The sequence below is a fragment of the Miscanthus floridulus genome, chromosome 17 (assembly GCF_019320115.1).
Source record: "Miscanthus floridulus cultivar M001 chromosome 17, ASM1932011v1, whole genome shotgun sequence".
NCBI classification, from domain to species: Eukaryota; Viridiplantae; Streptophyta; class Magnoliopsida; order Poales; family Poaceae; genus Miscanthus; species Miscanthus floridulus.
Genome location: NC_089596.1, coordinates 83,574,975 through 83,600,603, shown reverse-complemented (window position 1 = coordinate 83,600,603; position 25,629 = coordinate 83,574,975). Strand labels below are relative to the sequence as shown.

At 49.1% G+C, this 25,629-nt stretch overlaps 1 protein-coding gene across 1 annotated transcript; it reads right to left on the bottom strand.

Annotated features, from left to right (window-relative positions):
• Positions 1 to 11,605: 11,605 nt before the first annotated feature.
• Positions 11,606 to 16,248, bottom strand: LOC136517066 (selT-like protein). The gene is made up of 4 exons (XM_066510579.1): positions 15,896 to 16,248; positions 15,726 to 15,796; positions 12,296 to 12,611; positions 11,606 to 12,017 (listed from the first exon to the last, which is right to left on the bottom strand). Exons 1-4 carry the CDS (start codon positions 16,115 to 16,117, stop codon positions 11,901 to 11,903), a joined length of 726 nt encoding a protein of 241 aa, XP_066366676.1. The 5' UTR covers positions 16,118 to 16,248; the 3' UTR covers positions 11,606 to 11,900.
• Positions 16,249 to 25,629: the final 9,381 nt, after the last annotated feature.

The window sequence follows — 25,629 nt, the reverse complement described above, 5'->3', positions numbered from 1 at the left end:
TGGGCCCCATATGCAACGTCAAGGGCATGCAGAGGCTCATAGGTTGCCTGGCTGCCCTAAGCCGCTTCATCTCTCGGCTCAGCGAACGAGGGATGCCGCTATACAAGCTCCTCAAAAGGATGGACACCTTCATCTGGACTGAGGAAGCCCAGCAGGCTCTCAAAAGCCTCAAAATGTCCCTAATGTCGGCCCCAATCCTCATCGCTCCCGAGTGGGGAGAACCCCTCCTCCTTTACGTCGCGGCAAGTAACCATGTGGTGAGCGCCGCCCTGGTCGTAGAGAGGGAGGAACCGGGACACCAGCTCAAAGTGCAGCGACCCGTATACTTTGTCGGAGAAGTGCTTACTGACCCCAAGGTCCGGTACCCCCAGGTGCAGAAACTCCTATACGCCGTACTAATGGCAACCAGGAAGCTCCTACACTACTTCACCGACCACGAAGTCATGGTCGTCACTTCTTACCCACTCGGAGACATCGTCCACAACCGCGACGCCGCGGGATGAATCTCCAAGTGGGCTCTTGAACTCATGGGCCACGACATCATATATACCCCCCGCACCGCTATTAAGTCTCAGGCTCTCGTGGACTTTGTCGCCGAATGGATGGAGGTCTAGCTACCAATTCTAGACGTCACCCACGAATACTAGATAATGTACTTCGACGGGTCCGTAATGGCGCCTGGCTCAGGAGCTGGAGTGGTTCTGATCTCCCCGGATGGGAGTAGGCTCCGTTATGCCATCCGCCTCCACTTCTCAGCTTCAAACAACACCGCGGAATACGAGGCCCTTATCAGTGGACTCCGCATCGCCATCGAGCTCGGTGCTACTCGACTCTATGTCCGTGGCGACTCGGAACTAGTCGTTGATCAGGTCATGAAGGAGTCCTCCTGCAAAAGCCCCCTCATGACGGCATACTGCCAAGAGGTGCACAAGCTCAAGGACAAATTCCAAGGGATCGAACTGCATCACATCCCTCGAAGGGACAACGATGCCACCGATTTCCTGGCAAAACTGACCGCCAGGCGAGATCCATCTCCAAGCAGGGTCTTCATCAACGACATCCACGAGCCATCCGCTCGCATCTTGGAAGATCCAACCCGGACGCACCCCGACGCCCAGCCGGTGCTCGGGGGCTCTGACCCCGACGCCCAACCAGTGCCCGAGGGCTCCGACCCCAGTACCTCTACACCACCCGCAAGCGTCGCCGTATTGGCGCCCGGTCAAACCGATTGGCGAGTATCGCTACTCGCCTACATCCTCGAAGAGGTTCTCCCGCCTAAAAGGACGGAGGCCCGATGAATCGCTTGACGCGCCAAAACCTTCGTCGCACTCAGTGACGAGCTCTACAAATGGAGCCCATCAGGGGTACTCATGAAGTGTATCCTCACTAGCCAAGGGAAGGATCTCCTCCTCGAGGTTCATGCCGGCATTTTCGGGCACCACGTGGCCCCAAGGTCGCTGGTCGGAAAAGCCTTCCGCCAAGGTTTTTACTGGCCCACCACACTACGAGATGCAGAGGAAGTCGTTCACAGGTGTGAGGGATGCTAGTTCTACGCCCGGCAAACCCATTTGTTGGCACAAGAGCTCCAAACTATCCCTATCACCTGGCCATTCGTGGTCTGGGGCCTCGACATGGTAGGACCCCTCAAAAAGGCCTCGGGCGGTTTCACTCACCTACTCGTAGCGGTCGACAAATTCACGAAATGGATAGAGGCCAAACCCATCACCAACATCCAGTCGGAGGAGGCAGTCAAGTTCTTCCTTAACATCATCTACCGATTCGGCGTTCCCAACTGTATCATCACTGACCACGGGACTAACTTCACCGAGAAAAAGTTCCTAAACTTCAGCGACGGATACGGCATCAAGATCGACTGGGCCTCGGTCGGACATCCACAAACTAACGGTCAGGTCAAACGCGCCAATGGCATGGTCCTCCAAGGACTTAAGTCACGCATCTTCGACCGACTCAACAAATACGCCATGCGATAGGTTGCGGAGGTCCCAGCGATCCTCTGGAGCCTACGAACGACCCCAAACCGATCCACAGGATTCACACCCTTCTTCCTGGCTTACGGAGCCGAGGCAGTGTTGCCCTCTAACCTCGACCACGGCACACCAAGAGTGAAGGATTTCAACCACGACCGAGCCACGGAGGCCCAACAAGACGTAGTCGACCTACTCGAAGAGGCCCGTGAAGCAACCGTCATCCGCTCCGCTCGCTACCAACAAACCCTCCGTAGGTACCACGAAAGGAAGATCAGAGGAAGGATTCTCGAAGTCGGCGACCTCGTACTCCAGAGGACCCAATCAATGAAGGAAAAACACAAACTCTCTCCATTATGGGAAGGACCCTATACAGTAACCGAAGTAGTCCGACCGGGCACCTACCGACTGGAGGACAACAACGGCAACCTTCTCAACAATACTTGGAACATTGAACATCTACATCATTTTTCCCCTAAATTTGGTCTAAACCACTTTTTTGTTAGAACACGCTCCCGTAAGAGTACCCCTACCTAAAACACTTTCAGCCCGGGTCGCTCGGGGGCTCCATGTACAATATTAAAATACTACCTCTCTTTTTACTATCGCACGATAAAGCAACTGTGTCCCCAAACAGAAACACATTCCATTCCCTGTGTTTTCCTTACGAAACTCTGTTCTTGTTCCCAATCAAACGCACCCCGCCTTTTCCTAAGGTTATGAACAGCTGAGCCTCGTGGGCCACACCCTGGGCTCACAAGGTCGCAGCCTATGGAACAAATGGGCAGGTATGAGAAAGAAAGGATAAAAAACAAAAGTTTTGCTAAGATAAACACAGGGAACGAATATTGTGGTTTTGTCACAAGGATAGCACGGATGTATTCATTAATATAGAAAACTATTCACACGGGGATTCACCCACAAACCTAAACTATTGCATTCTCTGTTGCTACAAATACTACCGCGGTCGCTCAACGACGTCGCCTAGAGGCCAAAGAAGAAACCGGATGCAACCACTAGGGACCCACTCGGCTCCGCTCCTTCCACTTCGGCGAACGCAATAAATACCTTCAGGGCGTCGCACTTATAGATGCTCAGCAGAAGAACATGGAGCCCTTGGCTGGAGGTATCCACACCTGAGATACATGTAGGAAGCGAAGGAGCGCCCCATACGGGCCATGCCGACTCCGTCTTGAATGACAAGCATGGGTCCCGGTCGGACATTTTCGACTGAAGCTCTCTGAGCCCCGTCTCTTAGGTCATCAAGGTCTCGGTCGGATGTTTTCGACCGGAGCTCTTCAAACCTCGTCACTCCAGTCGTCAAGGTAAAACACTGTAAAACCCCCTCTATTTCTTTATAATCATTTCATACATCCATACGCGCATTTCATACCATACGCCTGAACCCCCCGGATGGTTAGGGCATGAACCGCCCGGGGCTCGGGAACTAAGCATCGCACATGCAGCGAAATGCATCAGAACGTTTCGTGATTGCATCACGAAGCGGCGGTTGCCTCATTCGATATGAACAACCGAAACAGAGCTAGGGGAGAAAACCGTAGATGAGCCCCGTATGGCCCTCGCCCGATCTGGCAGACTGGGTCATCTCAACCTTCTCGTTCGATCCTGAACCTCTCGCCAAGCCCATAGAATCTCCATCGAGGGGAGGCCGAAAGGCCACCCAGGTTGGTCTTCGAAACAACCTAGGCATCTGTCGGGTTGCAGGTAAAGGAGTAGTGGAATGTCACAAGAGGGCTATGCCGACCCCGTCACGAACGACGGACACGGATTCCACTCGATCACACCCGTTAACAACTCACCGAGCTAGTCTTTCGAGCCCGAGCGATCGGGATAGGAGATGAAACTCAGCCCCTCTAGTTGTGAGGAACCGAGGATGGGGTAAACGCACATCAACTCACATCGACCCCTATGAAGGCCCAACAGGGCTCGGGGGCTCAAGAAAAATGCCAAGGACGCTGACCTCGAACTCACCAGATCCACGACTACGACTCGCCCGGTCCCTGGCGCACACCGACGCCAGGACCCGCGAGCACCGCCTCGTCTGATCTTTAACTAAACTAACAACATCTTCATAACAGCTTTAGACGGCTTCACTACGCTCCAAATAAACCCTGGGACCGTGACCCCGAACTCGCGTCGATAGTATCGGCGACATCCGGCTACGACTCCTGGGATCGCGACTCCTAAACTCGTGTAACAGCTTCAAACGGCTTCACTACGCTCCAAAGAAACCCTGGGACTATGACCCCGAACTCGCGTCGACAGGATCGGCGACATCCGGCTACGGCTCCTGGGACCGCGACTCCTAAACTCGCGTAACGGCTTCACTAACTAAAACTAACTCTCTTGATCCATGGCGCGCACCGACGCCTAGGTCTACTCGCAATTCCACCTCGATCCTATCCACGGCGCGCACCGACGCCATGGTCCGTTCACGACTCCGACTCACCCGATCCCACGGCGCGCAACGACACCGTGGTTAAACAAAATTTTGTCTCAAAACTAAAAAACACGCATACACGCCTGCTGAGACAACACCCCCAGCCGGTTCAGTTCGAACCGCCCGGGGGCTACACCCGCGGGTTCGAACCGCCTAGGGCTCGGGGGCTACACCCGCGGGTGCGCTCGCGTGCACCCGCCAACAAAACAGAAAAAACATCCTCCGTTGACAAACTCAGAAACACCCCCAGCCGATTCGGCACGAACCGCCCGGGGGCTACACCCGTGGGTGCGCTCGCGCGCAGCCGTCGGCAAGACAAAAATCCCCCGGACGATTCTGCCCGAATCGCCCGGGGGCTCGAGGGCTCCTGTCGGGTTCATAAACCCAGAGTCCCTCGGGGACCGGCTTCCACGCCAGCGCTCGGCCCAAGAGGACGGCCTTTTTTCTTCTAGGCCGGCCCGAGAGTCTAAATTCAACAGACCGGAGCACTCGCTTCAGGCCCTGGCTGCCTTCAGCCCATCTTTCAGACCGGAGCACTAGCTCAGGCTCAGGTCAACTCCGAACGGCCTCTCCGACCGGAGCGTTAGCGTCAGGCCCTGGCCGCCTACGCACGGTCTCCACTCGAAAAACCTGACCCGAGGACCGCCTCCGACTCCGACCCCGTGTCTCCGACCGGGGTTCATAGAAAACCCTGCCCATCACTATTCTCCGATTGGCGCGCCAGAGCCAACTGGGGCCATCCGACCAGGGACGCCCGCTCGGATGGAACCAGAAGGCGTACGAAGGAAGGAAAAACGGGGCTCGCAAGTCAAACCATGGCACCAGGGACCGTACCCTGTGGCACAGTACTTTACAACCGTCCTGCCACGAACAGTATTGTGGGCGCCAACATTTACCTCTACAGTATTGTAGGCACCGGTCAAAACACCCGTACGGTGAGACCCCCCATGTGCCTCTGAGCATCAACAGTATTGTGGGCGCCGAAATTCACCGTACCAGGTGAATGTGGTAAAGCCATGCCTCCAGTCGGTGAAGACAACATTTTTGCAGGTACCGACGTCCTCCAATCCTGAAGAAAGCAGCTCAACCTCCCACATGTACCTGACATTCTGCAGTGACATCAACAGTACTGCGGGCGCCCACCATTATCCTATCCCCATCGGCGTGGGTAGCAAGGCTTAGAAACGTCCGTACTCACTCTCTCCCTCACTTGTAAAGCCATCCCCTTCTTCTATAAAAGGGGATGTGCTCCCTCCAACCACAGGCAGTTCACCCAAGTCGACTTCTTCAAGTTCAGGTTCATTAGATCAATAGCTCGCAACCCCTCAAGCACACGCTAGGACACTTCGTTCATAGCATTGCTCCTGTCGATCTCGGCCCTTCCGACCGGACCGACCGGACACCCCATCTCTCTCTCCCGTTTGTAACCCCACTACAGACTTCGAGCACCTGGGCTCGGGAATAAAGTCACCGACCAACCCACACTGGACGTAGGGCACATTGCCTGAACCAGTATAAATCCCGTGTCATTGAGTGCTAGGCCACCTCCGATCACAACGTGCAGCAAAACTACAAATATTTACTAGTTGGTCACTTTCTGTACCGACACATTCTAATAGAAAATTCTGGTCAAGTTGCAACTCGAAAACTATAAAAGGGCAAAATGGCAAGTATTTGGTCAATCCTGTTTTATTGCTGTTATTTTTTCTGTCTGAGTAGAGACAAGCAATTCTAAACTTTGTACCCATGGGGCATAAAAAGTAAAATGAAGAGAAAGACAAAATACTGAATGTGGGCTTTCATGAACCTTGATGAAGAGTTACAAATTTGTAGCTGTATAGTTTTATTCAGTTAACCTTCTCTTTTTATATATTGTTGTTTCTAAAAGAAAGGATATGATGGCTTTGTAAAAGGTCTGAGTTAGAAAATATGTTTCTTAAGCGAACATGGGGATAAAGGAAGAGGGCCCTAGCCCTTGCATAAGTATAGCATTGGCTCTCGCAACCTCTTCTACAGCAATTGCTTCATGGCATCATGAAGTGGGCTGGATTAAAAGGCGTGGGCTTCATTCGGAGCATGAATGTTTGCCTAGACTTCTCCCAACATTCTTAACCTAATGTTTGCTTAAGAAAACCATGTTTTCTGCATGATCACATCATTATTGCTGATCCTTTCTTGAAACAACTTATTCCGTTCTCAAATCAACTTTGCTGAGGTGTTATTTTCTAGTGCAACTTTGCTGCGGTAGATTCCACCTTTTACCATCGATGAAACTTTGCAATGATTCATCCAATTGGTTTCATATATGCAGCATGTTAGTTTCGGCTGGATTGACTTATAAGCCATGGGCTGAAGTACTGCTGGCTGGTTTGGTGTGAGAGGAAAACACTGTTGGCTGGCTGATAAGCCAAGCCAGATACAGACAGTTACAGGCTGCCAAACAGGCTGATGGTTTATTGAATTTTGCTTATCCTTGCTGATCAATACTATTGCAGCTGCAGTAGATTCCTCTTCTTGTTTCCATTAAAATCCACCCATTAATTTTACCTTTTCGCTTTTAATGCTAATATATATTTGTTAGCATCCCTGTTGTGTCCAAAGAATCTTCCCCAAGCGCCCGCAACTTGTTGCTCACTATTTTTCACATGTTTAAAGTAGAATGTATGGCTGCATGTAGTGATAACTTAGTTTACATGGCATTGAATCTTCTGTGGTCATGCACACATGGAGCAATGAAAACATTTGACTTGGGACAAAGCTAATACTAGCCCTGTGCATGGGTGGGTTAACAACTTAACATGGGTTTGGGTCAATTTTGGATCCACCCATTTATGGACTAGTTTAAATGGATTGGGCTGGGTTGGGTGGGTTACTCGGTTCCATGGGTATTCAAATGCAAGTAGATACCCACGTGTCAGGAGCCGCCGCCGGCACCTTGGGCGGGACGTCATCAATATAGAGGATACGCGCAAGGTCCTTGGGACCAGGAACCCGGAGTAGGAGCGCACCGGGCGTGACGCTTGACGTCGCACCCAGTGGGGTGCGCACACGGCACATAGAGGGAGGCTCGGTGGATGGCGCAGCGCGCTGCAGTGGTCGTGGCCTAGCAGCCCTCGCAGAGCGGGGCGTGTGCAGTGGCAATGTGCACGGGGACGTCGCAGGCAGGCACAAGCATGGGAACGGGATGTTGCAAGGCGTGCACGGGGACACGCCTATGCCTGCCCTGCGACATCCCCTTGCACGCCGCCACCACGTGCGCCCACGAGCATGCCTTGCTCTACGAGCGCGTCGCGTGTTGCGCCGTCCACCGGGCCTCTTACCGCGCATTGTGCGCCCGCCCCGCTGGGTGCGACGCCAAGTGCCACGCCTGGCGCTCGGTTCGCTCCTACACCGAGTTCCCGGTCCCCGCCGACCTCGCGCATATCCTCTATATTCACGACCTCCCGCCTGAGGTGCCTGTGGCGGCAGGGCTTCAGGAACCTCCTGACACGTGGGTGCCCGACCTAGTCAACGTCGAACTGCAGTCAGCCGATTTGCCTGGATGCCGACCTAGTCAACGTCGAACTACAGTCAGCCGATTTGCCCGAGTGCCCGACCTAGTCAACATCGAACTGCGCAGCAGCTTCAGATCGCACTATGATGAAAATGAGGTATCTACATACTGCTTGCATTTGTCTGCCCATGGCACTGAGTAACCCAACCCAATCCATTTAAACTAAGTCCATAGATGGGTGGATAAATTGATCTAAACCCATGTTAAACCACCCATGCACAGGACTAGTGCTGGGCGCAGACTGTCGTCTGCCGTGCCCGCGGCAGCTGCAGGTTGTGAGACCCAGTTCATGGGCCGAATTGCGGTTGGGTGGGGTACTGTAGCTATAACACGAAATGGGGATGGGCTGAAATTGGTACTGTAGCGACGAGTTTCTGTAGCTACGAAAACGATGTGTTGCGGTAGTTTTTTACCGTGAATTCTGAGTTCGCCGAACCAGCTTAAATAGTCAGGCCAAGGACGCGTAGTAACCTTCGGTTAACCGTTTTGCGCGAAGTGAGGACGAAAGCATAGGCGGGTTGCTACGTAGGTGGGGCCCACCCCTCGGTAGCTGGGGCCATGTGCCGGGGCTGGGGTGTTACAAATGGTATCCAGAGCCAACGCTCGCGGTTTCACGGACGTATGGCTCGAGAGCTCGGACAGGCTGCGCATGGCTCTGCAAGAGCATGTCACTTAGGCCGGGGAGCTAGGAATATGGACGTGGGCTAAGAGAGTCGATCCTGAGCATTTGTCCCGTATGGCTAAGCTGGTTCGATAGCTCGACGAAGACGTCGACCCTATTGTGAGACCCAGCTCATGGGCCAAATTGCGGTTGGGCGGGGCTACTGTAGCTATAACGTTGAAATGGGTGGGATGAATTCGGGGTTACTGTAGCGACGAGTTGTTCGCCCTGTTCGCTGGTTGGTGCTGGTTTGGGCTGGTTTGTGCTGGTTTTTTATGAGAGGAAAACACTGTTGGCTGGTTGAATAAGCCTGGCTGAAACCAACAAGCGAACATGGTGGTTGTAGGTGCAGAAAACAATATGCAACCAGAAGTTTAGTACCATGCCGTGAATTCTGAGTTCGCCGAACCAGCTTAAATAGCCAGACTAAGGACACGTAGTAACCTTTGATTAACCGTTTTGCGTGAAGCGAGGACAAAAGTGTAAACGGGTTGCTACGTAGGTGGCGCCCACCCCTCGACAGAGTGGGTCTGTGCCGGGACTGGAGTGTTACACAGGTGCAGGTGGCCTGTCGCCCCAGCCGCCCCCGTACATGGTGTGTCGTCGACCCCATTGAGGGTGGGTGGATGTGAGACCCAGCTCATGGGCCAAATTGCGGTTGGGCGGGGCTACTGTAGCTATAACGTTGAAATGGGTGGGATGAATTCGGGGTCACTGTAGCGACGAGTTGGTGTAGGTGCAGAAAATAATATGCAAGTTCGCTGAACCAGCTTAAATAGTCAGACTAAGAACACGTAGTAACATTTGATTAACCGTTTTGCGTGAAGCAAGGACGAAAGTGTAAACGAGTTGCTACGTAGGTGACGCCCACCCCTCGACAGAGTGGGTCTGTGCTGGGACTGAGGTGTTACACAGGTGCAGGTGGCCTGTCGCCCCAGCCGCCCCCGTACATGGTGTGCCGCCGGCCGGCCACTCCGACCTAATCAATGTGCGTGTGACCCAGTACAGGCACACTCCGCACCATGGGACGCCCTACTGTTTGGCCTGGGTATCGTTGTGTTTTCAACCGTATATTGGGTGGGTTACTCGGTTCCATCATGGTGATGTTGGGCCTCTCCTCGCTCTTGCACCTGCCTCACCACGTCGTTGACATGGGAGCGACTCTGTCCGTCGAGCAAATCCATGGGTCAAATGGGTACTTACCCATATCCACCCAATCCATATGTTGATTTGTATCATGGTTTGGGTGGGCTTTAGATGAGTGGATTGGGTGGATAACACGATCCGTGCACAGGCCTAGCTAATACTGACATGTAAAAAAGAACGGCAGTAGTATTGTAATGAAATTGCACACATGTAAGCTATTTTTCACATTTGACTTAGGACAAAGCTAATACAACATGTAAAAAAGAATCGTCTGTGATCATGCACACATGGAGCAATGAAATTGCGCAAGGACATAGCGGAACGTGCTGCACAGCTTGACATTGTGGTCACAAACAAGCTTGCTAGGCTTCGCAGCCAGGAAGGCTAGCAGAGTATATGCAGATTGCAAGTTTGGTTAATTTGTCTGTAGGAAGCTGCCCTGATGGAAGATTTCCTTTTGTATTACCTATGTTATTCTGTTATATGGATTGTTATGAGCTCAGCACAGAACAGCTACAATTCTGAATGATGCTCTGTGGTGACGCCTTATTTTGAACCTGAACCGGTCCTGTTATATTATTGAGATCGGTATGAGAAACCTGACCTGCTATAAGACCAAAAGAAGTAAAAAAACTGAGCTCCTATAGGGGCATCACATGCAGGCAGCGAGGCGATGCTATATGGCTTGTTTTAATTAATACAAACTATAGCTTGTTAATAAACTATTTGGCGTTCTTTTGAAACTGCATGTGTTCTTGTGTTCGTTTCTAGCTATATGGATTGGCGATAAGTTATTGGCACAAATTTGTGGTTATCGTAAGCTACCAACATATATTCATGACAAGTAGTGCCTTATTGTTTTCCGAAAAAAACAATGCCTTATTGATTATTTCGTTTTAAAAAAAAACGACAATGTGTTCCTTTGCTTTTAAATATTTATTCTGAAATGTTTTAATTAACTAGTTTGTGTTAGGATAAGATTATTTTTCCTGATGTTAATGCCTTATGTGCTATTTTTCTTTTGTAATTTATGATCATATACTATCAATAGCTCTTCATGCGTAACTCTTCGGGCTTTTGGTTCAAAGGGCTCCAATTGCCTGGATGAACAGCTGCCTGGGACAAGTTCCATCTTATCTCTTTTTTCTTAATTAACTACATGGTTATGCGGACTTGACAAGACAGCTTGCTAAAATTAATTATTTACTATAATTTATCATGCTTTTACTCTAATTAAATATAGCAAAAAAATAATTTTAAATAATCTTCTGAACTTAGAAAAAGGACTAATACAAACAATTTATCTCAATATGCAAACTATAATAATGTACACTGGTCTTATTTAGATAATCCAAAATCAATTTACTTTAGTTAGCGTTCTCAGGCACATGCATCCATCCAAACATAATTTTAAACTTGCCTTGCCAGACCAGGCAAAAATCAACTTTATAGGCAACTCGCCCTTCGTGCCTAAATATGTAGCGATAGATGCGTTTAGAAGTCCTGGTGAGCAAGGGTCCGTCAACCACCACTAGCTGCCTTCAGGGCACAATTGCGTCAAAGGCCTCAAGCACAGTGATAACCTGTGTTTTTCCCTTATAAACAGATTTAATGAGCTCTCGATGTCAACGATGCAGGCGTTCAGCTCCTATCTTCCCCTATTATGAAGCAATGCTAACATTGTTACTTTACATCTCGTTCGTTTAATCATCCCCATGGGGCAATGCTAACATTGTTTCTTTACATCGAGATCAATGCCAAATAATACACCTTTTCAATGCGATGACAGATCATGCAAATAGAGTGGTCGAGGTAGTGATCTGACCAACATACTTACAAATCTCCCAGAAGCTATCAGGCCATCACAATATCCTTACCGTCCCAATGTCATAACTCATTAGAGTTTGTAGTACTTTGGTCACCGTCTCATGTCAGGTGATCCGTTGATCCATTATACAAGCTGGAAAGTTATGTTTACAGACAAGCTGTGCAGCCTCGATAGATCAACGCAAAATAGTTACTATCTACTCATAATACCTTAAAAGCAACAGATTAAATTGTGGCATTCTGAGCTTTGATTTCTGGGGTCGTCATCTAAGTCAAGGTTTTCCCCAGATTCCTCCCAAATGGAGACTCCGGCAGTCTGCTGCCAATAAGGTCCCGCAACTCGAACTCGCTAGGGAACCTCTGCTCAACAAGTTTTGAGAATACCTGAAAAGTGGAAGTGATTTCAGTAAAATAATGAAGGGATGCAGAGGTTTTAAAATCCTGCTGTCATCTAGGAGGGCAAAAGGATGCCATGGAAGAAAAGGTGAAACAAAAACGTTGTAACTTCACAATAAAATTTGCGACATAACACATAAGTAATCCTAGAGACAGAACTAACTCATCCTTTTTCAAAACAGAGGGCACTCCTGATATATAAAGCATTTTGCATCAAATCAACACAAAGGAAAAACATAAGGTTCCATCTAACATAGGAAGCATACCAAATCTCCATTGCAGTAAACTTCAAAGGCACCAGAGCTTTGTAGAAAGGACTGAGCAAAATTGCCAAATAGCCAGATTGTTGCCATGGTTCCGAATCTATTGGCGCGAAGTGAGTAGTACCATGGAGGAGGAACCATTCCAAGCCTTGGGAAAATCTGGTCACCAGCCAGTATTGTTGCAATGGCTCCAACTTGAACAATTGGGATAACTTTGCTGAGTACACGCTTGGGGAATGGAGGAGGATAATTCTGCAAGATAACATGAATGCCAGGAAATGAGGTTTCCAGCATGCGCTTCATGGTCACTGCAGTTCCCCTACAATGTAAAAAAAAAAATCAGAATAACATGTATACCCTCCGTCCCAAAATAAACAACTTTCTCAAAATTTTCTGACAGATTAATGACGCTGCCAAAAGACTATGCAGCCTCATCTCCTTTCCTTTCCCGGAGGATACCTCCTAGATTTGGCAGTTATCATTTACATGTACCCATGATTAGCTTCCGCATTAGGCGGCAGTGTCCCATGTTTTTATAGAATGTTATTTTTTGGGAAAAAATTTAAACCTCAGAAAGTTATTTATTTTGGGACGGAGGAAGTATGTAGATGTAAAGCATAGGTTTTGAACTTCTATGCATGAAAGATGTACTTTCCTTTAGCATGATTCCTTCACCACTTATTAAGTTTCACTCCTAAAAGAGTTTTTTCCTGGTTCGTGACACTAGGCTAGATAATGGAGCGAGCAACAACACGTGGTCTGAGTAAAGCAGCATAATGATGCGGCGGAGCAGTGCTAGCTCAGTTGTGGAAAAATCTAGAGGCACCAGTAGCTGTGCTGTGCATTAGATTAGGTAGACACCTTCCTTCCAATGAGAACAAAAAATAGCACTTTTGTGATAGTACAGTTGAAAATTGAACATATGCATCCAGGAAACCGCTATTTCACCTCCGCTTATACCACCCTAAAACATTACTCTTTTCTGTAGGGCCACCCCACAAATTTTCAATGTCAGCCATTTCTTCACCCAATCTTCTGGCCCATAAATCTCAAGCCAACTACTTAAGTGCTAGCTAAGATCGCATGTTTATAAAATTCATTTTCAATCCAGTTTAATATCCTGAAATGCTTCACTAGGGTGGCACTGTCTTTTTATACCAGTCCAGGTCCTTGACAAGATAGGAGACATCATAATAGTTCCCTTGCATTACAATTGATATTTGTGGATGAAAATGCAAGACATATACGCATCAAGTTAGCTTTTAGAGGGAGTTTCATTTTAGAATGTATCACTGCTTTTGTGGTTACAAAACTTATAAGGCACTGAAATTGCGGAGTGGTGTTTGTCTAATTATCAACTATCCTGCCCTCAGCTCTAATTACCATAAAAGCATGACATACGTCAAAAATCTGGTTTGTAAAATTATCAAGCCTGGCAGAATTACTGCGGTCAACTCAAATTGATCTCCAATTCACCATACCTTTAAAATTCTGTATTGGCTTGGGAATAACAATAAACAATAAAGCAAATCATATAAGATAAGTAGGACTGTTGAAGAATTTTCAAATGATAGCACATGCTGTTGCAGTAACATGAGGACAAGATTTACATAAAAGATGCATTTCTCTAAATTTAAAGATAAGAACAAGATAACAAATTAAGAACCAGGTTAACTCAAGCTATTAAGTCTACAATCCAGTACACAAAATATCATCTATTCATCTCATACAAAATGAATCATTCACGTCCACGCACTGTCATCAAACAGCTGACCTCCAGTACTTAGGATACTAGGGATGCAAGTTTGCTGACTTCAGAAAGCAACGACTAGAAAGGGTGTCATCACTGATAGTTTAAACTTAATGTAAATCCAAATCCAAAAATAGAAAAGAGTAAGAGGCTATTTGGAAGGTTGGTTTTGGAGCTAAAACTCTTGTAAATACATGCCCATAAAATTTTACATCCGAACTTGTAAAAAGGTGTGTGCATGGAATGAAATCCAAAAGAAATTACCACCGGTTTAGACAAAAAACACAAATTTCTCCATGTTGCCACAACGCTCTAGATGCCAAGGCTATCGCAGCCAAGTAGCCAACACAAGGACGCACTGTGAGAACAGGAAGGACGTGAGAAAGTTCGGCAACTATGGAGATGAAGATGTTGGACCAGGCGACCTCAGCAGCCAGCGCGATGGACGGGGATGCTGCCACAGCTTGTGTCTGCAGACCATGGCACCATCGCATGCAACACAACAAGAGAGCAGGGCGGCCACCATCTATGTGTGGTCCTTGTTCATGGTGAGCTGCAACCTGCAAGCGACTCAGGCCCTCTGCCAAAACCACCGCTCAGTTTCATGCTCCCATGCTCTTTTCTAATATGTTTGCTCTTCGCTTATGTCTGAATTTTCTTCCGTTATATCCAATTTTATGTTCTGATGTGAAAACTTCAGCTCCAATATGAATGTTTTGACTCTGAGCTCCAGTACCATATTGATAGGGGACCTTGCTAGCTCCTGGGAATTCCATATGTACCCAAAATGACATCAATTTCACATAATTGTTCCTGACACTATTTTGGTCATCATCGTTTGCTTTTACTGTCTGTTTAATTCACTAGCTGCTATAAGGCCGGGACGCAGGTTATTTTCTACCTCTCGGCAATCCAAACAGCAAATAATAGACAGAAATGGATACATGTAGTGCACAAGGAATTACAGGTATAACAAATTTCAGCTGTAAAAAGATTGCTAAGTTGCCAAACAGGCCCTAAATATTTTTCATTCACTTGAATCCTCTTCTTTCAATCTTTCTTGTTCTTTTTAAGGTCTTCATCAGACAATTAACACAGCCATGAAGAACAAGTGACTGACACCTATCCCTTCCCCAGTTCCCCGCTATAATTTTAACGTACTACATGTAAGAAGCTGATTTGGTGTTAAGTTACCAACTGTTGTGTGTGATAAAATACCACAACAGCAAGTTAGTCCATCCATGAACACACAACAGTCATAAATTCATCATTCACTGGTGCTAGCAGTGAATAGGTGTGACAACTGCCAAATAACCAACCATATGCAATTCAAATCATTTGTTTCAAAAAAAAATGCAATTCAAATCATGCCCGTGGAGGCAAAACTGGGCACCCTCCCCCCACCCCTCCCCGTGCCAAAACAAATAATTGAAGCACCAAGTAGACTCATGGCCTGAAGCCCACTGGAAGCTATAGACAACAATGAAACCAGGTGGAACAGCCCACTGTAAGCCTGCAACTAAGTATGGTTATTTGCAGAAAGCACGCGACATTCCAATGCTCATACATCAAACGTTAATGGCGAGGTTCAAAAGAGGTCCACACACAACAAATAACCAAAGGAATTAAGCAAACAACCACCAGTACGCGCAACCCCAAGACACACTGGACGAGCGAGCTCACTTGTACGAGCAGGAGGCACAGAATTGCAGCTCCACTGTGCTGCCGAATCCAGCCCCATCCACACGGGGCTCCTGCAATTGCATCGAAACAACACATCAGTTCCAGTTCGCCAACCAGATCGGAGACCCGGTCGCGACTCGAATTCCGGGCAGCTAGGGTTCATGAACTACCTGTATGATTGCCGCAGAAGGGTCGGGGTGCTGGTGGTGGTGTGGCGGGTGCGGGTGGTGGTGAGGCGGGTGGGGATGGTGCGGCGGATGCGGGTGGTGGTGGTGAGGAGGGTGGTGATGGGGGTGGCGGAGGTGGGGAGGCGGCGGCGCAAAGATGTGAGTGAGGTCGGAGAAGAAGAGGAAGGCCGGGAGTCCGACAAGGAGCAGCTGCGCGCGATCCATGGCGCGTCGCGGCGGAGGACGGCTTGGCTCTGCTACTGCCTGGGCCGCTGGGCGTCTTCGGTCTCCGTCTCTCTCGAGACGCGGGCTGAAGGAGGCAGGGTCGCAGTCTCGCAGTCGCAGGGAGGAAACCTCCTCTCCAACCTGCTATGTGGGTCCCATTCATCAGTGGGAGTACCAGACGCCCGGCATCTTTGGTGCCTTGGTGGAGGGTGGGGCGTCCGGCGTCAGGGTCGGAATTTGGATGGCGAGTTGGCGACAGCGATTCGATGCGTCGTGTCGATGGCTCGATCGGGTTGTGCTTGTGCCGCACGGGCAAGGCCGTGCCTTTGGCAAGAGTGGATGGGCCGTTAGGTTTAACGGCACAAAAAAGCCCAAGTCCAGTTCTTTTCCAAGGAACATGCAGAGATGGGCTAGCCGTGCAACTTCGTCCGTCTTTACTTGATGAGTGACGACCATATTGTCAGTTGCCACGGACCCTTTCGCTATGATGAGCTGTGGGCCCGTGGCCCACCATCCCTGCAACTTCGTCTACTGTTCCCTCCGGCCTCCCTGGTGATGGCGATCGAGTAGACGGAGTAGTGAAGTACAATGGTCGCTTTGAGCATGCTGAGCTTTCTGGAAGTCTAAGATGTTTGGTCAAGTTGATCTGAGTCTGGTAAGCTAATTTTGGAATTCTTGGACGGAAGAGGCTTACCTTTGGAGTCTGGAGTCTGGACTGACCAACTCTGCTCGGCAAGCGTCCATTCCTACTCCAAAACCGCAAGTGTGTGTGTGTGTGGCCTAACGCTCTGCCAGATCACACGAGACCTTCAACAACCGATAGGCGATAGTCAGATACATCCCGCGATTGTTGTTATGTTTGGCACAAAGCTAGCGTCCTTTTGAGCTCCCTGCAATAGGCACGTACGAGCGTCACCGGTACAGTAGACAACTTCAGACCATCAGTCTTCACACACTCCAACACACAAATACACAGTGCTGCACACACAAATACAATGTCCTCGCAATGATTCCTCGGTCTCGTCTCGACGGTGTACATCTGCAGCGCTGCACCGTGAACTCCACTCGATTCTGTCTGGGCACACACGGTCTGTTTGATTGGGTGGCTTAGGTCTTAGCCAGGCTTTTGGATACATCATGTACCACGTACATATTTGATTGCCTGTTCTTCGCTCTTAGCCAGGCTTAGCTAGAGCCCCTTAGCCAGGCTTGGTGGAAACGCTGGAGTTGGCCGTTCCCCCGAAGCCAGGCTCCGTCTTAGCCATCGCTCGTATCGTGTCACCTCCCCACTATGTTGCAGTAGTGTCACCTCCAAACCTCGTCGGCGATGGATGCGACTGCACGTACCTGCCAGTCCTGCCGAGGAGCTCGGACGCTGTCCTGACGGAGTGCCACCGCCTCGTCATGCCTTGGCGGAGCACCGCCGCCGCTGCCGCCCAGGGCTCCACCCTTCACCTCGTCGTGCTCCCCCGCCGTCTCTTCCCCCGACACCTCCAGATCCTCCAGACTCCCGCTGCCATGGCGAGGGGGCAGAGGAGCACCGCATCTGAGGAGGAGCTCTCGCGTGGATCCATGTGGCGCCTGCCCCCCCCCCCCCCCCCGCTCGGCGGTGCACGCGCACTACTACAGAAACTTTACTGGAGGCGGGCCTTTTTGATTTTCCGCGGCGGGCAAAGCCGTCCGCCGCGGCCTAGAGGCCACGGTAAATCGTGGCTTAACCGCGGCGGGCGGCTTTGCCCGCCGCGGTTAACCGATTTACCGCGGCGGGCGGTGTAACGTGCCCGCCGCGGTAAATATACTTTTACCACGGCGGGCACGTTAGGATGCCCGCTGCGGTTAATCATTTAAAAAAACAAAAAAAATCCAGAGCCCACTGGTGAGCCCATTTCTGAGCCCGCCGGCGAGCTCGCTCCAAACCCAAGATCTAGATCCACCGCCATGGATCCGCGAGTCCGGACGTCGGATCCATGAACCGCGACACCGGATCCACAAGCCCCACCACTGGATCCAGTTCGCCGACGCCGCCCTCCACCGGATCGAGCCCGCCGTCGCGGCCCTCCACCGGATCCAGCCCGTCGTCGCGCCCCTCCATCATCGCCGGATCTGACCGGAAAATGGAAACATAGAGAGGGATGAGTGAGAAAGAGAGAGGGATGTGTGAGAAAGGGAGAGGCCGGGTGTACCTCGCATGGCTTGCCGCGCGCAGCTCGCCCCTCGCCGCCCCGCTGCGCGCCCGCGCCACCGCGCCACGCGCTCGCGCCCACACGCCAGCGCCTCCTCACGCCGCCGCGGGACGCCCGCTCCGCCCGGCCTCCTCACGCCACCACGGGCCAGCGCCACGCTCCGTGCTCGCCACGTCGCCGTAGGGCTGCCGTGGAGTGACCATGCCGCGACTTGGAGAGGCGTAGGGCTGCCGTCCCGTGGAGAGGAAGAGAGGGAGTGGCGGCGGTGTATGGCTGAGAGAGGAAGTGGGGAGAGGAAGAGAGGGAGACGGAGAGAGAGCGAGTGGTGGCGGTGGAGTGGAGAGAGGCTGAGAGAGGGAGTGAGAGAGGATTTAGGGTTAGGTCTCTGTATTTATGTCCGAAGTGGCTGACGGGCCTAACTTGGGCCGACCGGGCCTCTCTATTTTTGGTGACGGGCCTGATAATATGCCCGCCACGGTTAATCAATTTACCGTGACGGGCCCCTTAAGTTGTCCGCCACGGTTAATAGGTTATTAACCGTGACGGGCACCTTAAGATGTCCGTCACGGTTAATTGATTTATCATGACGGGCACTTTTGCCCGCCATGGTAAATGAAAAAGTGCCCACCATGGTAAATCATAGCATTAATCGTGACAGTAGCCACTTGTGCCCGTCACGGTTAATCATAGGCAGGTGTCACGCAAAATCATTCCTGTAGTAGTGGCGGGGCCCATCGATGATTGTGGCAGAACCGCCTGAAATAACGCATTTCCGAAGCCGCTTGTCTCTCTCTAAACACTAAGCACCTCAAAAGTGGACTACCTCTAGCAGTTATGTCGAGCACACCCCAAAGGAGAACTCGAACCATCCACGTTTTTACATCCAGGATCCAATAATGAGAACATGTTTACAATACTTAGTACATTTCATACAACAGGGGTTCTTAGAAAATAATTTATTACAATACCAAGTTCGGAGTGCGGAATTTAAATAGCGAAAATGAAATAAACATCTAATGATAAGATATAAGGATCTATCTGTGCTCACCAGAAGAATTCTCCACACAAAGCAACTCCTCAAGCTGCACCTGCAGCAGGGGTAAATAAACTCTGAGTACACAATGTACTCGCAAGACTTACCCGACCAGTGGAAATAATTTCCCGACTCTAAAGGATATGATACGCTTTATAGTTTGCTGGGTTTCCTTTTTGTGGAAAGCATTACTAATAGTGAATCCTTATGTTTATATTTTATTAGCAGTCATGATTAGTTCATTAGCTAACCATTCTATGTAAGCACATGTTCTACTTTCAAGCATGAGTTGAGCAATCAGATCCATTCATCTTTCAGTTCTTACTACGGTGCTAGACCATAGCCAAGTTGTGCCGCATCACACCGTGATTCGTGAACCAATATATATCTCAGCTGGGTACCCCGAAACACACGCCCCGCTTGTACCCCAGGCACAAGCAAGACCAACCCACCACTCTCCTATCAAGGGGTCCAGGTCCCCGTCCAAACTTAGACTCCAAGCCCCCGCACCTGAGTCCCAGACTCAGTGCGGTGCTTAGACCTCCACCTAAGAACCACCCTAAAAGTCAGTTCGGAAAGAACCGAAACCCATGATAAGAGAGCAACGAGCCTTCCCGCTCCCATAAACAAGTATGTGCTCAGGATAATAACTCTTATGGATCTGGAGTTGTCCTTGTGGTCCTTGTGTATTTGGATTGGACTCGATCTGACACGGACGCGCCAATGTGAGATTTACTTTGGGCTGTACGTACTAATGACTCTTGGTGCCTAATTAATCTATCATTAGCACATATTTATTGTAACATCACAACTAATTAGGTTTAATATATTCATCTCATAAATTAGTCTTCGTCTGTATAATTAGTTTTGTAATTAGTCTATGTTTACTACTCTAAATTAGTCTTTATTGCTGTTATTATTAATACTATTATATGGAGTAGTATGATATAGTACATCTGGTATACTTGTGACTTATTGGCTGCATCATCAATCAATAATACTGAAGGCTCTGTCGCGTGCATGCGTGATGCGATTGCTTTTGCTTGCCAAGCCATGTCCCGTTGGCCACAGGACATAACTTTTTACACCCACCAATATCTATGTCTTATTCATGTTCAGTCTCTATTTTCCTTTCATCATTTTATTATGAGAGCAGTAATAATAATCAACTACTGTGAGTAACGATAGGTTACTCACGCTATAAAAAAACCTAAGCATAGCAGCTACTCGACCTAAGCTAGTAAGACTCATAGGTAGGTATATCTATGCATGTAGTTTCAACAATAAGCTTGTAACGTAAATGCACATCACATATATATATCTAGTGATTATTCAAAATAAGGGTTATGCATCGGGGCTTGCCTTGGACAGGCGGGGTGTCAGTAAAGTCAGTCGTCGGTGGCTCCGAGGCTTCCTCCTGTACGAAGACCTTCTCCTCGTACTCCTGCTCTCCGGCAGTCACAAACTCCACCAACACGTTCTCTATATGCATGCAATGATGATGCAACACTTAGTATTTTAACAACAACAATTCTTTAACTAAGAATACATCTACTAAACTACTAAGCTACCTCTAATGGCTAAGATACTAACTACCTATCATTTTCACCAAAACAGGTATGGATTCATCTAACAAGTATTAACTCAGCAACTATAATGTAGTCTTATTCTTATTAGCGATTTAACTTATATTACAACAAGGAGCATCTAACTATCCTAGTGCTTAGCCTATTCTAGGGCTGCAAAAATTACAGGGAGCACATAATAATATAATGAAGCTACTGTAAATTTTTCAAAGCTAAAGCTCTCACCATTTTGCCACAAAAAATCCCACAATATTTAACCTAATAATATTAAGCATTTCCAAATGATTTAATAGATCTCAGTTTCATCACAGACATGTATGAATATAATTATACTACCAGATAGAAAATAATTCTAGGAACCTAACAAAATTAGTTTCATAATTTTTAGACACCAATATGAATTGTTGTTAATTATCAAAGTTCAGCTTAGAAACTCAAATATAAAGCTATTTCTATTTTCTAATAAAAGGAAAAACAAATTCACCAACATGGCCCACAACCACGCCGACTCGGCCCACTTGCACGCGGCGCGTGTGCGCACGTGCGGCCCGCAGGTGTGGCCCACGCACACAGGCCGACCCACGGTGGGAGGCAGCCCGCGCGCGTTGGCGCTTTTATAGAGACGCCCCTACGCTACCTAGTATTCCCACGGCATTGTTCGCACTATTCCTATAGATAATTGTAAGGAAAATGGAACCTAGGTCCACTTATTTTGGATTTTTGGTGTTTGATGACTAACACAACCAAATTGGACTAATGAATTTGCAAGTGATTGTTTTGTAGTTCAATAGGATGCAGGACGTGACTTGGACAAAGGCGACGTGATGATTTGATGATCAACACCTCAAGCAAGACCTTAGGAGCATAAGAGAAGACCCAAGATATCAAGCAAAGTCCAAACATGAAGATAGGAACCAAGCCGCACGCAAGAACGCGAAGAAACGAGCTCATAGAAGCGACCGGACGCTGGAAGAAAGTGACCAGACGCTCCAATCAGTGGCTCGGTAACAGCAGGCGTCAGCAGCAGCGACCGGACGCTGAACAAGTGAATCGACCAGACGCACCGATGACACTATTCATCAGTCCGACAACACACTCGGCAAGTGACCGGACGCTGGCGGCAAACCGACTAGACGCAGGACAACAGCGCCCGATCAAGTACAGAGAGGTTCTAGAGCGGTGAACTTGCGATCGGACGCGTCCGGTGGCAAGTGACTGGACGCTGGCAGCGTCCGATCAGTTGTTCACGGCTCCAACGGTCAGGACGACCAAACGCGTCCGGTCAGGGCATGATCAGCGTTCGATCAGTAGCAAAAAAGCAGATTTTCATCCCCAACGGCTACTTTTTAAGTGGGGCTTATAAAATACAACCCCAACCGGCCATTTGGTATTAGTAGAGCTGAGGAAACATACCAAGGGTGTTGATACACCATTTTAGTGATCTCCACTTGCATAGTTCTTAGTGTTTTATTAGGTGATTAGCGTAGGTACTTTTGCGAAGTGCTTAGGTTGATTAGACCATCACTTATACGCTTGCTCTAGGTTTAGGCCTAGTGTTTAGTGAGGTTTGCATACCTCTTACCACTCGGTGCTTGTGCGCACCATTGTTGTACATCGGAGGGGCTTATAGTCTTGCGAGATGATACCAACCGCGTTTGTGGTGTGGCTGCCACCGTGTACCGGAGAGAACAAGACCCGTGGCGTTTCGGCCGAAAGCTTGATAGTGAAGACGGCGATGAGCATCTAAGAGAGCCTTGCCGAAAGGCACGTCAGAGACCCACTTGCGCGTGGGGAAGGCCCGAGGCTATCCATAGAGTTACCCGACGGGGAGCTTGGCCCTTGCGAGGGATTCCTTGCGAGGGGCTCCAACGAGGACTAGGGGAAAGCTTACGCACTTCTCGATACCTCGAAAAAAAAATACCAGAGTCGTCGACGGGAGTTTGCATATCTCTACCTTGCTCTTTAGCTTCTGCATTTACATTGATTGTATCACTCCTTTTGTGGTAGAGATAGCAACACACTAGTGAAACCATAGTTGCATATTTAGATAGTTTATCTTTTGCATAGGTTTTGCTAGGGTTAAAAAAAGAGGCCATAGTTGATAAGTAGAATTTTTAAGTTGGCCTAATTCACCCTCCCTCTTAGGCGTCACGGTCCCCCTTCAACAGCGACTTTGTAAGAACACACTCGCAATCTCCCTCCATTACAACGGTATGGTCCTCGACCATGCCCGCGCGCGCCAGCGCGGCGAGCGGTGGCACTAGCGCTTCGCCGGCCACATGGGACCCACGCTGACCTATTTACGAGGCCGACGCTCACCTAGGGGTTGACGTAAAGCGATGGATGACGGCTACATGAACCGAGACGCGGTAGAAGGGCCTCTCCACGATGGTGGGCACCCTGTGGCAAAGGCGACGGCGTTCCAATGAGCCACAATATTAACAAGGCAGTAGGGATAGCGGATGAGCAACATGGACTCACCACTGACCTAGCGGAGGTGATGGTTCAACTAGAGATGCCCTGAGTGAGCCTGCCCGTGTGCCCGTGGCGAGCTCAATGGCGAACCGTAGTGACATGGCCATGCCAGCGGCGAGGAGGCAAGGGTAGAGGTGCGACTTAGGTGCACACGACGATAAGGGGTTCTAGGCGAGGCTAGTGGTGCAGCCAATTCGGCTCGAGACGTTCAGGAGGGGGCTAGCCACGGTGAGGGCGGTGACAGGTCTTAACGGCGCGGTGGCGGGGCAAAGCTTCCAAATTGGAGCTTGGCCTTGCATGGTTCAAGCCTGGTGGGGGCAGGCAGCAAGAGGACGTGAGGGGCGCAGGTGCAGGCACGGAATTTCATGGGGGATGGCTTTCTCGCATGCAGGCGAGCTAGCATGGCTCGGCGGCGGCAGCAAAGAACAAGGACAAGGGAGGAGTGGGAGGGCGGTGGGGACGCAGTCAGGCTCACCTCGTGCTGCCTTGGCGGGACGGTGGTTGACATGACCTGGAGCGACCACGGCCGGCACTAGCCGATGACACGCGCTCGAGGTCAATGTGGCTCGCGCACCACAGTGCCATAAATGGCATGGCGACGACGGTTCGACCTCATGTGTAACGTCTCGCCTCTCCAAGGCTGGGCCCACTTACATCTGGCAGCTTCTCTATGATATAGACTGCCATCACAGACCAACACAGATCTTTTCTGCGCACTTTGTCCTCACTCGTGCGCACCTAGGAAAAACTTCCCGGTCGGTCACCCATCGCTCTAGGCCAAGCACGCTTAACCTTAGAGTTATTTGCAGATGGGTTTCCGGATAAAAAGTTATAACTTATTGGTATGAGTATCCTATTAATCCTGTTAAGCCCTGGGCCAGGATGTTACATCCTCACCCCCTTAAGAGATCGACGTCCTCGTCGATCAATCCCAAGCCAGGAGCATCCTCTCTTGGCCACGTCCGTGTGTCCAGAGCCAGCACATGTGCCATGCTGTGTGACCACGCTGGATCCACACTAGCCATGCGCACCATGCCTACGCAACTACGACACACGCGCCCGTGAAACCACGAGAGTCGGCTCTGATACCATTCTTGGGAAAAGGTGGGATAAACTTCTCGTAAATAATCTTCTCTCTCCCACGTAGCATCTTGTTCACTATGATTGTTCCACACCACCTTATAGAACTTAATAATCTTACTCCGTATTACTCTCTCCATCTCCTCTAATACTCGAATTGGCTTTTCTTCATAGGTCAAATCCGATTGAAGTTGCATGTTGGTGGGTGCAATAGCTTCTTCAGGTACTCAAAGACATTTCTTCAGCTGAGACATATGGAAGACATTAAATATTGCACTCATCTCTAGTGGAAGTTGTACCGACCAATTTATAAGAGTACAAGTACAATGGCAGCCCGCAAGCGGTCGCACGGTCATACTTGAACCCATATAAACCCGGTAGTCCGTCGAGTACCACAACGGGTCTCGATAAATGATTTACAACAACCAAGATCGTACATGATTCAATATACATGCCACATATTACATAAAGTTCACAGATACATTTCATCATCAGAGTACGAATAAAAGTTATTACAAACCAAGTTTAATAAATAAAGCAGAAGCAATTAAGTTCAAAAATAAAGTTTCCAATATAGTTTAATACAGTGCCAAGTCAGATCACGGTCCACAAAAGCAAGGATAGGAATTAATAAAGAAGCTTGCCCAAGGCTTACTCCTCATCCACGGTGGGATAGAAGCAACTCTTGCAATAACCATGATACACAGTGCCATCTGCAACAATGGGAAAATAAACCCTGAGTACGGGAAGGTACTCAGCTAGACTTACCCGTCATAAACCAGAAATAAAATGACTCCAAGGATTATGCAAGGCTGTATAAGTGGACGTAACTTGACAACATTTTGCGTAAAAGGCAATTAACCCATTGTACAATTATGATTCCTTTATCAAATTAATTATAACTATCCATTTCTAGATTAGCAACTATCATGTGCCAAACATATGGTATATCATTTAGAAGCATACAATAGTAACCATAACAGGTATTGTAATTCCATATTCATCCGAACCATCCTGTTTCATAACACAGTTACTACGATGTTGGAGCTAGTCAAGTTTCTCACTATCCGGGAGAGACGGCGATTCGAATCGATTTCAACCAGCTGGGAATTTATTCCTAACACAAACCCAGGTCTACCAGCCACGATAGCCTTA